The 12,500-nt window shown below is 28.8% G+C and overlaps 1 protein-coding gene across 2 annotated transcripts in view; it reads left to right on the forward strand.

Annotated features, from left to right (window-relative positions):
* Window positions 1-12,500, forward strand: part of LOC100208480 (prolyl endopeptidase) — a 60,785-nt gene that overhangs the window by 33,068 nt on the left and 15,217 nt on the right. Inside the window, exons 10-18 of one of the 2 annotated variants that reach the window (XM_065796402.1) lie at window positions 319-420; window positions 3,200-3,304; window positions 3,497-3,577; window positions 8,683-8,796; window positions 9,296-9,444; window positions 9,521-9,637; window positions 9,744-9,839; window positions 9,950-9,997; window positions 10,105-10,158. In XM_065796402.1, the coding sequence (XP_065652474.1) occupies window positions 319-420; window positions 3,200-3,304; window positions 3,497-3,577; window positions 8,683-8,796; window positions 9,296-9,444; window positions 9,521-9,637; window positions 9,744-9,839; window positions 9,950-9,997; window positions 10,105-10,158 (866 nt within the window). The remainder of the gene's footprint in view (window positions 1-318; window positions 421-3,199; window positions 3,305-3,496; window positions 3,578-8,682; window positions 8,797-9,295; window positions 9,445-9,520; window positions 9,638-9,743; window positions 9,840-9,949; window positions 9,998-10,104; window positions 10,159-12,500) is intronic. The other variant, XM_065796403.1, reaches the window with a different exon arrangement.

Here is a 12,500-nt window from a genome sequence, read left to right on the forward strand (position 1 = left end):
ATAGTTTTAGTGGATAGTTTTAGTAGATAGTCTTAGTGTATAGTAGTTTTAGTGGATAGTTTTTAGTGGGTAGTTTTTAGTGTATAGTTTTAGTATATAGTGGTTTTAGTGGATAGTTTTAATGTATAGTGGTTTTAGTGGATAGTGGTTTTAGTGGATAGTGGTTTTAGTGTATATTGGTTTTAGTGGATAGTGGTTTTAGTCGATAGTTTTCAATATGCATCAGACTGATGTTGCAATTTTTTTCTTCTGTTTTACAACTTAATTTTAATTTTTTGTTACAAATTTAAAATGTTTTTTTATTTCTTTGTTTTTTAGGATAAGTGGACAGTGCTAGTAGAAGAAGATGAACATGTTTTAGAGTGGGCTGCATGTGTTAATTTGAATTCTTTATTTATTTGTTATCTCCAGCATGTTAAGGTTATTATACTTTTAATAATTTAGCTATAAAATAATTTAAGTACCTTAAATAAAGATGTAGAGTATCCAAACCACTTTTTAAAAAGTTAGTAGATAATTGATTTAGTAAAAAAAACAGTAACAACAACAAAAAAACTTGAATTTTTTGTTTGTTTGATGCAATCCCTAAATAAAACCAAGAATAATAAAAAAATGATTGCTGCCCCAATCCAAACCCTTAGATAATGTAGCAGCACTTTATTTCATGTTCTTTCTAGATCGGTAGTGGTGTAGTGGTAGAGTGCTTGCTTCATAAGCAAGAGGTTCTGATTTCGATCCCCATCACGTCCCTGGTAGTACCACGCTCAACTTGTTTCTCCACGCAGCGACCTCATTCATTATGAAACTACAGGTTGGAGGAGTTCTAGTTTTTACGTAAACTAGAACTCCTCCAACCTGTTTATTAGTATTAGTATTATTATTAGTATGTCTCTAGGACAAAATTTTATGAAAATCTAGAAGATGAAGAGTAGAATTATCCCAAAGATCTTTCAAAGAAACCCAAGTTTCAATTAAGCAAATTATATATAAAATGTTTTCAGTTTCTTATTTAAAAGGTATACAGTTTTTTGAAATTTGTAACCAATTAAAGTTTTGTAAAATCAAGTTGTTGTTCTTTCTTTTTTATGCTTTACTTTTAAAACCATATTAATTAAGTTTTAAAAACATTTTAAAGCACTAATTTTATAGAAAAAAATAATGGGTAAAGTATCAAAAGTGTGGTCTTATGCAGACCGAATTGATAAGAACAGCGTGAAGTGCAAGCAATGTGAGGCGATTTTGACAGTGAAAGGTGGCAACACAAGCACTATCCGACACCATCTTACTGGAACACATCATATAGATATTGATGACATTGGCAGTTTGGGCACACCAAACATTTTGTCTTATTATATTTATGTCTTATTATTTGTCTTAAAATAGCAGACTTCATTGCTCATGATGCACACTCAATAAGTTTAGTTGAAGGTGATGGGTTCTTTAGCTTGTTGAAATACACAGATCCAGACTATGTTATTAAAACTTGTTCGACTACCACAAAACTCATAAAGAAAAGATACAACAAGACAGTCAAGTCACTGAAACTGAATTAGGTAAGGCACAGTTTGTAGCTTTTACAACGGACATGTGGACTAGTAATCAAACATTGCATATATGTATGTTTCTGCGCATTGGATTAACATGGAATGGGAGCTGGAATTTGCAATCTTGCAGACACGAGAATGTCCTGAATGGCACACTGGAGAAAACATCAGTATTCGTTTGTAGGATGCTGCTGATGAGTGGCGATTTCCTGTTCAGAAAATCACTGCTACAGTCCATGATAACAGCTCAAATATAAACCAAGCAATGGACTTTCTTGATGAATGGCTGGATCAGCGCTGTTTTGCTCACATATTACAGTTAGCCATTGGAGCTGGTCTGAAACTTCCAGCAATTGTGAATATGATTTGGGCTGCAAGCATTTGGCGGCACACTTCAAGCAAAGTACATTAGCAATGCAGGAATTGCATAACAAACAAGCAGCACTGAGATCTAAGGATGATGAAAAAACGTTGGAAGTTATCATAGACTGCTCTACTCGATGGAATTCCACATTGGACATGTTAGAGCGATTAGTGAAGCTATGCTGGGTGATTGGAGCCATGCTGTCTGACTGAAATTTTACAACAAAAAGTAATGCGTCAACTCTACAAATGACGGATGAAAACTGGTTGCTTGTGCAAGCCATTATACATATTCTGAAACCTACTGAAATATCCTTCGTTGTCATTAGTTTATCCATTGTTGTCTATTGTTCTAAAAAATGTTTGAGCAGCAAAACCAGACGAATGCACCTCTGCCAATAGTTGCAGAAATGTCATTGCTACTGAAATAACAAAGCGATATTATCCGGAAAGATTCAGTGTACTACCTGGACCAAGAGCATCTGTATTAAATCCACGTAAGCTCTTAAAATTTTTCGAAGACCCTTTCGAAATAAAACATACTCTGCCATTAGAGCTGAAATGGAAGCTATTGTTATGCCAGTATTGGAAGAAAATATAGAAGTAGTAGCAGAAGAACCGAAGCCAAAGTGAGCACAGGATCATTTAGAACTGGACTTACCAAAGGTAAATTTTTGATGAACTACCATTGCTGTGCACAGCCAACGAAGGGATTGGACATATGGATGAATTGGCGTCTTACCTTTCAGAAACGCCATTGACTGTCAATGGAAATATTTTAGAGTTTTGGCGAGATAACACCAAACGTTACCCAAAGCTTTCTATTTTGGCTCGCAAATACATGTGCATACCTGCGACTTCAGTGCCAGCAGAATACTTTTTTTTCAACTGCTGGACATGTGGTCAATCAACGGCGTGCATCATTGGCACCCAAAACAGTATACATTTTAGTTTTTCATAACCGTAATTGGGAGTTGTGTAACCTGGAGACTTAATGTAAAATAAAGTTTAGATTTAAGTGAAATTTTAAATGAATGACATCATTGATTGAGACATTTTTATTGTTTTTTATTTTTTATAAGTACAACTTTTATAAAAAATATTGTTTTTTAATGGGTACCCGCCTGTTCATTCAACAGGTAACGAGGCAAGTATTTTTGCGATTTTTGACAGCCTTTGTTACCAATCAGCTGAATAACTTACTAAAGAAATTTTCTAAATAATATTTAAATTACATAGATAAAACAAAATTAGGAATAATATATCTGATATTACTTTTTTTTTATTAATAGCATAGATTATACTTACATCATTTGGATACTGGTGAGCGTTTTTATGAACTTCCATTAGATGTTGGGTCTATAATAGGGTTCTCTGGTAAGAAGCATCAAACAGAGGTGGGATAATAAATTTTATTAAGATTTTAAATTAGATACATTAAAAAAATATGATAAAAAATATACTTAATTACATCTAAGTTTTATTTTTTACTTTTTTTTTACTATATTCAACTCATCAAAGTTGATAGGCCTATTGCAGTTGAGTAGAAAATTAATTTTTCCGTAAAACAAAGAGTTTTTTGTTCCTAGATTTTCTATTTGCTTACATCTTTTCTCATACCTGAAAGAATTTATTATTGTGATTTTTCTGGAAGTAAATATACACCAAAGGTTAGTTGGGAAAAATTGTTTATATTATTAAATTTTATATGTATGTTATGTATATATTATATATATGTGTGTGTGTATATACATGATCCTGTCGCTCCATTTTTTTTAAATTTTTGAGTAAACAAGCCTGACTTTTTTACTTCTAACTAAGAACTAGGAAAAATTTGAGCTTAATTGGACAATGTTTAGTGGTAGCTGATTTAAATTGATGATTTAAATTATACCATTTAGTTTCCAAATTTTAGTATACAAATCTAACATAAATCTAGGAACAACCTAAGATATATATATTTTTTTTACTTAGTTCTGATTTGTAGAAGCTTTTTATATATAATAAGAGTAGGGTAAACAAATTTATAAACTAGGTATGCTATTTGGGGAGGGCCGATGGTCACCTATTTTACACAATTTGAGAATATTTTTTTTCAGTTAGATTTTTTGTTTTCGGTTAAATAGTATCCCCGTTAAGAAATATTTCAGTAAAACTTGTATAAAGTCCAGCAAAGGAGTCACTCAGAGTCTAATTTAGAATATTTTTGGACTAATTTGAAAAATTTTGCAGCCCATTTTAAACACACGTTATGATAAATTTAAAAACATATGTAAAAGTATGTTAAACATGTTGAAACAAGTTTTTTATATTTTTAAGTTTTTAATACTTCAAAAAAAAAGCTGGTGTTATGTTAACAATTAAATGTGTGTACAATATAAAAAATTAAATCTATTAAATCAAAACTAGAAGAAATAGACAGTCCGGTCAGAATTAAATATACCATCTGATTCAATCATTGAACTAATCAGATTCATATATCAGATTAAATATACCATCTGATTCAATCATCAAACCAATCAGGTTGGTTCAATGTGCCTTTTTCTTTGGTTGTGTAACATAGTTTTGTTGTTTTCTACAACTTGCTTATGTTCTGGATTTTTTTTTCTGGCAGTTCCCAGATACTGTCCCATTAGTCTTCTTCCTATCATAAGCAAGATTTTTGAATCTTTAATTAACAAACACTTAATCTCTCATTTTGAATCTAATAATATGGGTTTCAATCTTCTCGTTCTACAGCTGATTTGCTAACAGTAATAACCGTTTTATTGTGCATTAGATAGAGGTGGAAAAGTTAAGGCTATTGCTCTTGACATTTCTAAACCTTTTGATAAAGTTTAGAATGCTGGTCTTCTCCATAAGCTTTCTTCTTACGGTGTATCTGGTAACATCTTTAAGATTATTGAGTCCTTCCTTTCCAATCGTTGTATAAAAGTTGTCCTCGATGGACAGCACTCTTCTTCATATCCTGTAACTTCAAGGGTTCCTCAAGGTTCAATCATTGCTTGGAGGGGGCATTTGAGCTTGAAAATGATCTCATTTCCGCTACAGCATGAGGCTCACAGTGGCTGGTGAACTTCAATTCAGATAAAACCCAATTTTTTTTAGCCAATCGTTTTTGCAATAATTTAGATCTTCCTATATTTATGAACGATGATGTACTTGATGAGTCATCTACCCTTCACCTTCTAGGATTAACTCTTACTTCTAATCTTTCTTGGAAACGATATATCAAATCCATTTAAAAACTAGCATCTGCTAAGGTTGCATCTCTTTATCATGCTTGACACTTTCTTACTCCAGATTCTATTCTTTATCTCTGTAAATCCCAAATTTGTCCTTGTATGGAATACTGTTGCCATATCTGGGGCGGATTTTCTAATGATGCCCTTTCTCTTTTAGACAAGGTGCAAAAATGCATTGTAAATATAGTTAGACCTGCTCTTGCAGCCAACCTCCAACCATTATCACATCGTCGTAATGCTGCTTCTCTTTCTCTTTTCTACAAATACTATAATGGACACTGCTCGAAAGAGCTAGCATCTCTTGTGCCATCTACTAAAATTCATTCTCCTGTTACTCATCATTTAATTAAGTCTCATTCTTTTTCAGTTACTGTTCCTAAGTGCTCCAAAAATTCTTATTTGTCTAGTTTTTTTCCTCGAACATCAGTTCTTTGGAATTCGCTTCCTTCATCTTTACCTGATTCATATAATTTGCAATCTTTTAAGTCTTTTAGAGTTTGGAGAGCCTGGGTCCAAGGAAAGTTAATCTTTATAACTGACCGCTAAAAAATTTGAAGAGCCAGTCCAAGGAAAATTAATCTTTACAGATTTGGGTTTGAAGAGCAGTAAAAATTGTATTTTGAACTGTGTCATTAATAAAATCTCATTTAAATTGTCATTAAGTGTGATAAATATCATTAATTTAATTATTTATTCCTTTCTAAGAAAAGAGAATTTTTCCTTGTAATTTAAGTAAATACTTTCTTGATTTTTATAATTTTTAATTAATAATATTTGGATTGTTATCCAATCGGATTGTTATCCAATATAAATTGAGATTAAGTTTTGTAAGAGGCAGAGTTTGATTTAGTGAAGTTAGATGAAGATAGTGAATTGCCAAATACCAAATCATGCAAAGATTCATGGCGAAAATCGAAAGTTTGTGTGCTTGCTCTGTCTGTTTCTTGCGTTGCCTCAGTCTTTTAGGAAAAGGTTTGCCCTACCAATACTCTCAAATAAAGTTCAGGGAAAACCTTCAATCTTTAGAAGCAAGAGATGTCAAAGCAATAAAACAAATAGCAAGTTATTTCCAATAAAGAATTATCTCCAGAAGAAACTATTCAACTTGTTAAAGAAACTATTCAACCCGTAAATAATTATAATTGAATAATTTTTACATATATATTGGTTTAAATAGTTATTTTTTCACTTAATTTTGAAAATTAATGTATTCAAAAAGCTTAAAAAACCTTATTTTTTTGATGTAAAAAGTAGGGTTTAAATAGTTATTTTTTCACTTAATTTTAAAAAAAGTAAATTTATTTAAGGAGCTTTCAAGAGTCAATAAAAAATTTGTTATCACATTTTACTTGGTTCTATAAAATGAAAATGATGGATTTACCAATAAAACAACTATAATAAAAATTGTTAATATTACATAGTAGAACATTCATGTAATTATTATTTTAAAAATAGTAACCAAGTATCACAATAATCAGTTATGTTTTGAGGTAAAAGTATCAAAAAATCAACAAAATTTAAACTAAAACGGCCATCTTAACCAGTAAACCAATCAGACTGAAATTATATCCAGAGTTTGGTATGGCCATAGACTTTATTTGCACTAATTATTATCAAGTTATATAGAATGGTTCTCATTCTACAGGGGTTTTTATAAGCGCACTATGAAATCTAAATTTTTTTAATTTGAACATCAAAATTTAATTTTTTTTTCGCTGACAAAATTAAAACATAATTAATTCAAAAGATTTTAAATTTTGCATCACAGGGTTTCTCAATGTGTGTGCTATCTTTCCATATTAGTGGCGTTCTTGGGTAAGCTGGGTTGGCGTTATCAGTATTCATGATAACCGTGTTGTTTTGTGTATATAACCGTGTAGTTCCATTAAATCGTTATTGTTTTGTTTTTTTGTCTAATTTATTTTGCTTAGAGTGAAACACTGCATTCTGGTTCTACAACTATGACCTCTAATTAAAACACTTGGGCAAACTAATTTATCACTTGATTCAAGGACTGGTTTGATATAAAGATTGGCAAACACAAAACAGTGCTTGTACATTTGAACAAGTCTCCTTGTCTTCTATATTTTATTGTCATTAAACTAGTTGCTTTTCTTCTGTTTTTTTTTAGTATTTTATTTGAGTATTTTAGTAGGCTTGTGTTGAGTCTTTTCATGAATTGAAAATTTGGCTAGATTTGACAGACTTCATACACTGGGGCTGCAAAGTTACATATTTAGATTCATATGTATATAGCAGGCATTATTTACCACTATATTATTTATACATATATATTACCACTATATTATTCATATATATATATATATATATATATATATATATATATATATATATATATATATATATATATATATATATATATGTATATATATATGTATATATATATATATGTGTGTATATATATATATATATGTGTGTATATATATATATATGTGTGTATATATATATATATATGTGTATATATATATATATATATATATATATATATATATTATATATATATATATTTATATATATATATATATATATATATATATATATATATATATATTATATATATATATAGATATAGATATAGATATATATGTATAGATATAGATCTATAGTTTGTTGTCTTTGGGAAGAGCGGAAGGAAAAAAGTGATTCTTACGCCAACACATACGTCACTTTTAATTACTTTTGACTTTCGTCCAACATTTAAAAGTAAAAACCATTAATTTAATTACAAATAAATCGTTTTTTAAAAAAACCACAAAAACGCAAATTTAATTGACCAGAATGTTTTTAAAAACATTCTGAATGTTTTTAACAATTTAAACAATGTTTTTATTTTTATTTTTTTTAATAAAATGTTTTTATTTTTATTTTTTTTAATAAAATGTTTTTATTTTTAATTTTTTTAATAAAAAGTTTTTATTTTAATTTTTTTTACTGTAAATCATGCGCGGAGTGTTGCTACATCGACTATCTTATAGCCTGACTCGCAAGGGAGTGCTGCTACATCGACTGACAAATAGCCTGACCCGCAAGAGAGTGCTTCTACATCTACTATCTTTTAGCCTGACCCGCAAGGGAGTGCTGCTACATCGACTCAGGGTTTGGTTGGGGCAGGCAGTCTATCAATTAATAAAAAAAAATAATTCCGGTCTTGCATTTTAATTTTTACTCTTTGTCAACAAAAAACGGAAAAAACTTTCGGACAACATCTAAGGGTTCTATATATATATATATATATATATATATATATATATATATATATATATATATATATATATATATATATATATATATATATATATATATATATATATATATATATATATATATATATATAGATTCATATGTATATATTTACCGCAATATCTATGAATGATATATGTTTTTTCCCTCTTTCTTTTTTCCCTTTCTTTTCTAAAAATGAAAGTGCAATAAAGACTTGTTTTGTTTCTATGTTTCTTGTGTTGTTTTTCTTCTGTTTCTAATACTTTACAGTTATAGGTTTTTTATAGGTTTTCAGAGAAGCAAATTTAAAAGGATTTGATTCTTCCTTATTTGAAACAAGACAGGTTTTTTACAGTAGCAAAGATGGTACCAGTGTTCCAATGTTTTTGATTTATAAAAAGGTACTTTTTGTTGATGCTTATATTTTATTTATATTTATATTATGTAAACTGATAGTGCACAATAGTAAATAACAAAAGTTTTTTCTTAGAAAATTTTTTTTTCAAACCATCTTGGTAAAATGATATTATAAAACTTAAAAAAAGTAAAAATTACATTGATAAATACTATGAATAAATGTATACTTACATAATATGGGCATTGATAAAAATGCTGAATACAGAAATTTTTAATGGATAAAGTGCAGGAATAAAGTGTGGAAATATGGTTAGGGGTTTGGGGGCTTCAGTACATACATTGACTAATTTAGAGAGAACATGCAAAGGAGTGCTGCTTCTTGACTTTGACTGAGGGTTTAGGTTTGAGCAGCAATATGGTGAGGAGAAATTTTTTCACTTTATTATTTTGCTGTTCTGTTTAGGAAAATTTTTGGGTTGCTTTTATTTTCTAATAGAGGACTAATAAATGTCTTTGTATTGAAAATTTATAAATTGTTTTTAGGGCCTAGAATTAAATGGAAATACTCCATGTTATCTGTATGGCTATGGTGGTTTTAATATATCAGTTACACCAAGTTTCAATGTTTCTAGGTTGGTTTTCATACAAAATATGGGAGGAATGTGTGCTGTTGCAAATATTCGTGGAGGGGGGTATGTACTTTCTTTTCATTTTTATACTGTTAATTATTTATTCTTTATCTTATTTGGGAACAAAATTTAATTTAAGAGAGTACGGTGAAAAGTGGCATAAAGATGGCTGCTTATCAAAGAAACAAAATGTGTTTGATGATTTTATTTCTGCTGCTGAATATCTCATTGAAAATAAATATACAAAACCAAATAGGTAATTTTTTATAAAAATTATACCAACTAAATTAAAGTATGTTTTATTCTTTATTGAGACAAAAACACAATGACAACATATTTTTTATGCTCACATTTTTATATAGACTAGCAATCAGTGGTGGTTCAAATGGTGGTCTCTTAGTAACAGTTTGTATGAATCAAAGACCAGACTTGTTTAAGTGCGTTGTTGCAAATGTCAGGTTTGAGTTCATTTAAAGTTATATCTGTTATGTATTTGATACACATACACACTTTGTATATTTATTTATATATTTTATTCAACTATTTTTATTTAAGTTATTTGATCTAGTGTGACCGATATGCTAAATTTTCACAAGTATACAATTGGTCATGCATGGTTAGTAGTTTTTTAAATGAGTTCTTTTATTATATTTTATATATAAAAGTATGAACAATTAATTCATCCATTTTATCATTTTAATAAATTTTTACTTTTAATTCTAGGACAAGTGAATATGGATGTTCTGATAATAAAGAAGATTTTGAGTTTTTAGTCAAGTTAGTTATTTCCTACATTATGCGTGTGTATATGTATATATTACCCACATGGATTGCTTTTCTAAAAGATAAATATTTTAATTTAGTTATAAAATAAACATGAAACATATAAATATGAAACATAAATAAGGCACAACTTCACTCTATAATATAAAATTATGAGCCATATATATATATATATATAAGTATATACATATTCTAATAAATAAGACAATTTTTTTAATTTTTGTTAAAACCATTTAATTTATAAAATACATGTTTCGACTATATTATAGCCATCTTCAGTTAAAATATATTAAAATGCATAAATCAAATAAGTAAAATTAAGTTGAACTAATAGACACCTTATAATAAAAAATACAGTAAAAACACAATTAAAAATCTAACAAATGTTTTAAAAACAATAAAAAAAACTGGTGATGTAGAAAGGAACTAGATTTAAAGTGTCATTTTTACATGGTTCACTTGTTTATTAACAGTGGGTTTTTCCCACTTTATGTACATGCTTTCTTTGAGTTTTAATATAAATATTTTGGAAGTCAAATCCAAAATGGAAAACTAGCATGATTAAAACTGTTAAAACAGCTTTCATTTGAATGAATATGTTTATAAATGAGCAAGTTTTTATCCCTTTTATAGTGCCTGATTATTCGTGTCTTAAAATGACAAGTAGTTTCACCAATATAACAGGATTTACAGCCTGCACATTCAAATTTATAGACAACGAGTGATTTAAAGTTTACAGGAAAGGGATCTGTAGCCAAAAAATTTCGAAGTTTTCAATGAAATGAAAACTAATCTTACAGTGACAGATTTACAATGCCTTTTAATGATTGCGTTTAATTTTTGTTTGGTTAAATCAGATAGTTTTATCCATTATAAGAATTGAGCCATTTATCTTCAAAATTTCCCGTGATAAGATTACCAAGAACTGATGCTAAGGGAGGACCCATAGCAACAACATCAATTTGGTCATAAATTTGTCCTTTGAAGAGAAAATGAGTTTGAGATGTTGCAAAGTTGTTTTTTCAATTCACTTTTACTTATTTTAAGATTGACTTTACAATTTATAATGCTATTGATGGCAATATCTATTGTTTCTTGTAGTGGAATATTGGTATATAAACTTGTAATATCATAAGATACTAAGAAATGTTTATGAAGGTTAGCTTGGTTTACTTCTTTAACTTGAAAATAATTTTTAATTTAACTATAATAATTTTAGCATAAAAACCAGCTTTTTATAAATGTTATGTAGATTACATTTGCTGCTTTCACATCCAAAAAACACGTTAATTTATTCTTGGCGTATATCAATAATAAACATAATTCCATAATTACCACTGTTTTTCATAAGAAAACTTTCTCGAGACTTTACACAAATTTTTCTAATTTTACTTCATTTTCAAACAAAGTAAGTCTGGTTAAATGTTTAATCGAGCTTATAAAACTAACAACACCAGTCTCAGTCTTAGTCATGATATTAACAATCTTTTTAAAGTTCTTAAATGCAACTTGTACCCATCTAGTTTAATTGAGAAAATTCATAGCTCTTATATTAAAAACACCAATGTCAACATTTCATTGCATTCAGAAAACCTACAAAATTATCAATATTTTAAACTTTCGTATATTTGAAAAATACTTGATTTAACCAAACAAAAATTAAACACTATCATTGAAAGACAACTACATTTTGATAGTTCTAAAACCAACCAACAACCTGTCATTGGGGCCCCAATTTCTCAAAAACTTTCTACTAAATATTACTAGAACAAAAACAAAAAAAAATCCTCAAATTTCTAAAAGTGCCCTAAACTTCCTGAGGGTGTGGGGTAGCCTAGCTAGATTTTTTAAAAGTCTCAGAACCTAACATTTGAGATTAGATACAAGATTTAAAAAAATGATAATAATGGTGCTTAGCATCAGACAGTACCTTTTTACATTGACGATAATAAAAAGGTATTTGTCCTCAAGAAAGATATGCTTGAAAAACGGATGAAAAAAATGATTACAGTTTAAAGTAGCAACCACACAAGAAGGTGAAAAACATGGAGTAGAATGAGGCTTGACTTATATTCGACGAGAAGAAAAAAATGCTTCCATACCTGTTTGGATTCATTGGATTCCATACCTGCTTGAGGTTAGGTAAGAAGCACACTTATGCATACGTTATATGGATAAATATATATGGATATAAACATATGTTTTCTATTTATTTAGATTCTGGCTTACCATAACTTTATATATTTGTATAAATTTTAGTATTTATATAGTGTAGTATTTGCAACATATTACTGGGTTTAAAGAAATTACTGGAGCAAATTACAACATCATATTAC

Source organism: Hydra vulgaris, chromosome 04 (assembly GCF_038396675.1).
Source record: "Hydra vulgaris chromosome 04, alternate assembly HydraT2T_AEP".
In the NCBI taxonomy this organism is placed as follows: domain Eukaryota; kingdom Metazoa; phylum Cnidaria; class Hydrozoa; order Anthoathecata; family Hydridae; genus Hydra; species Hydra vulgaris.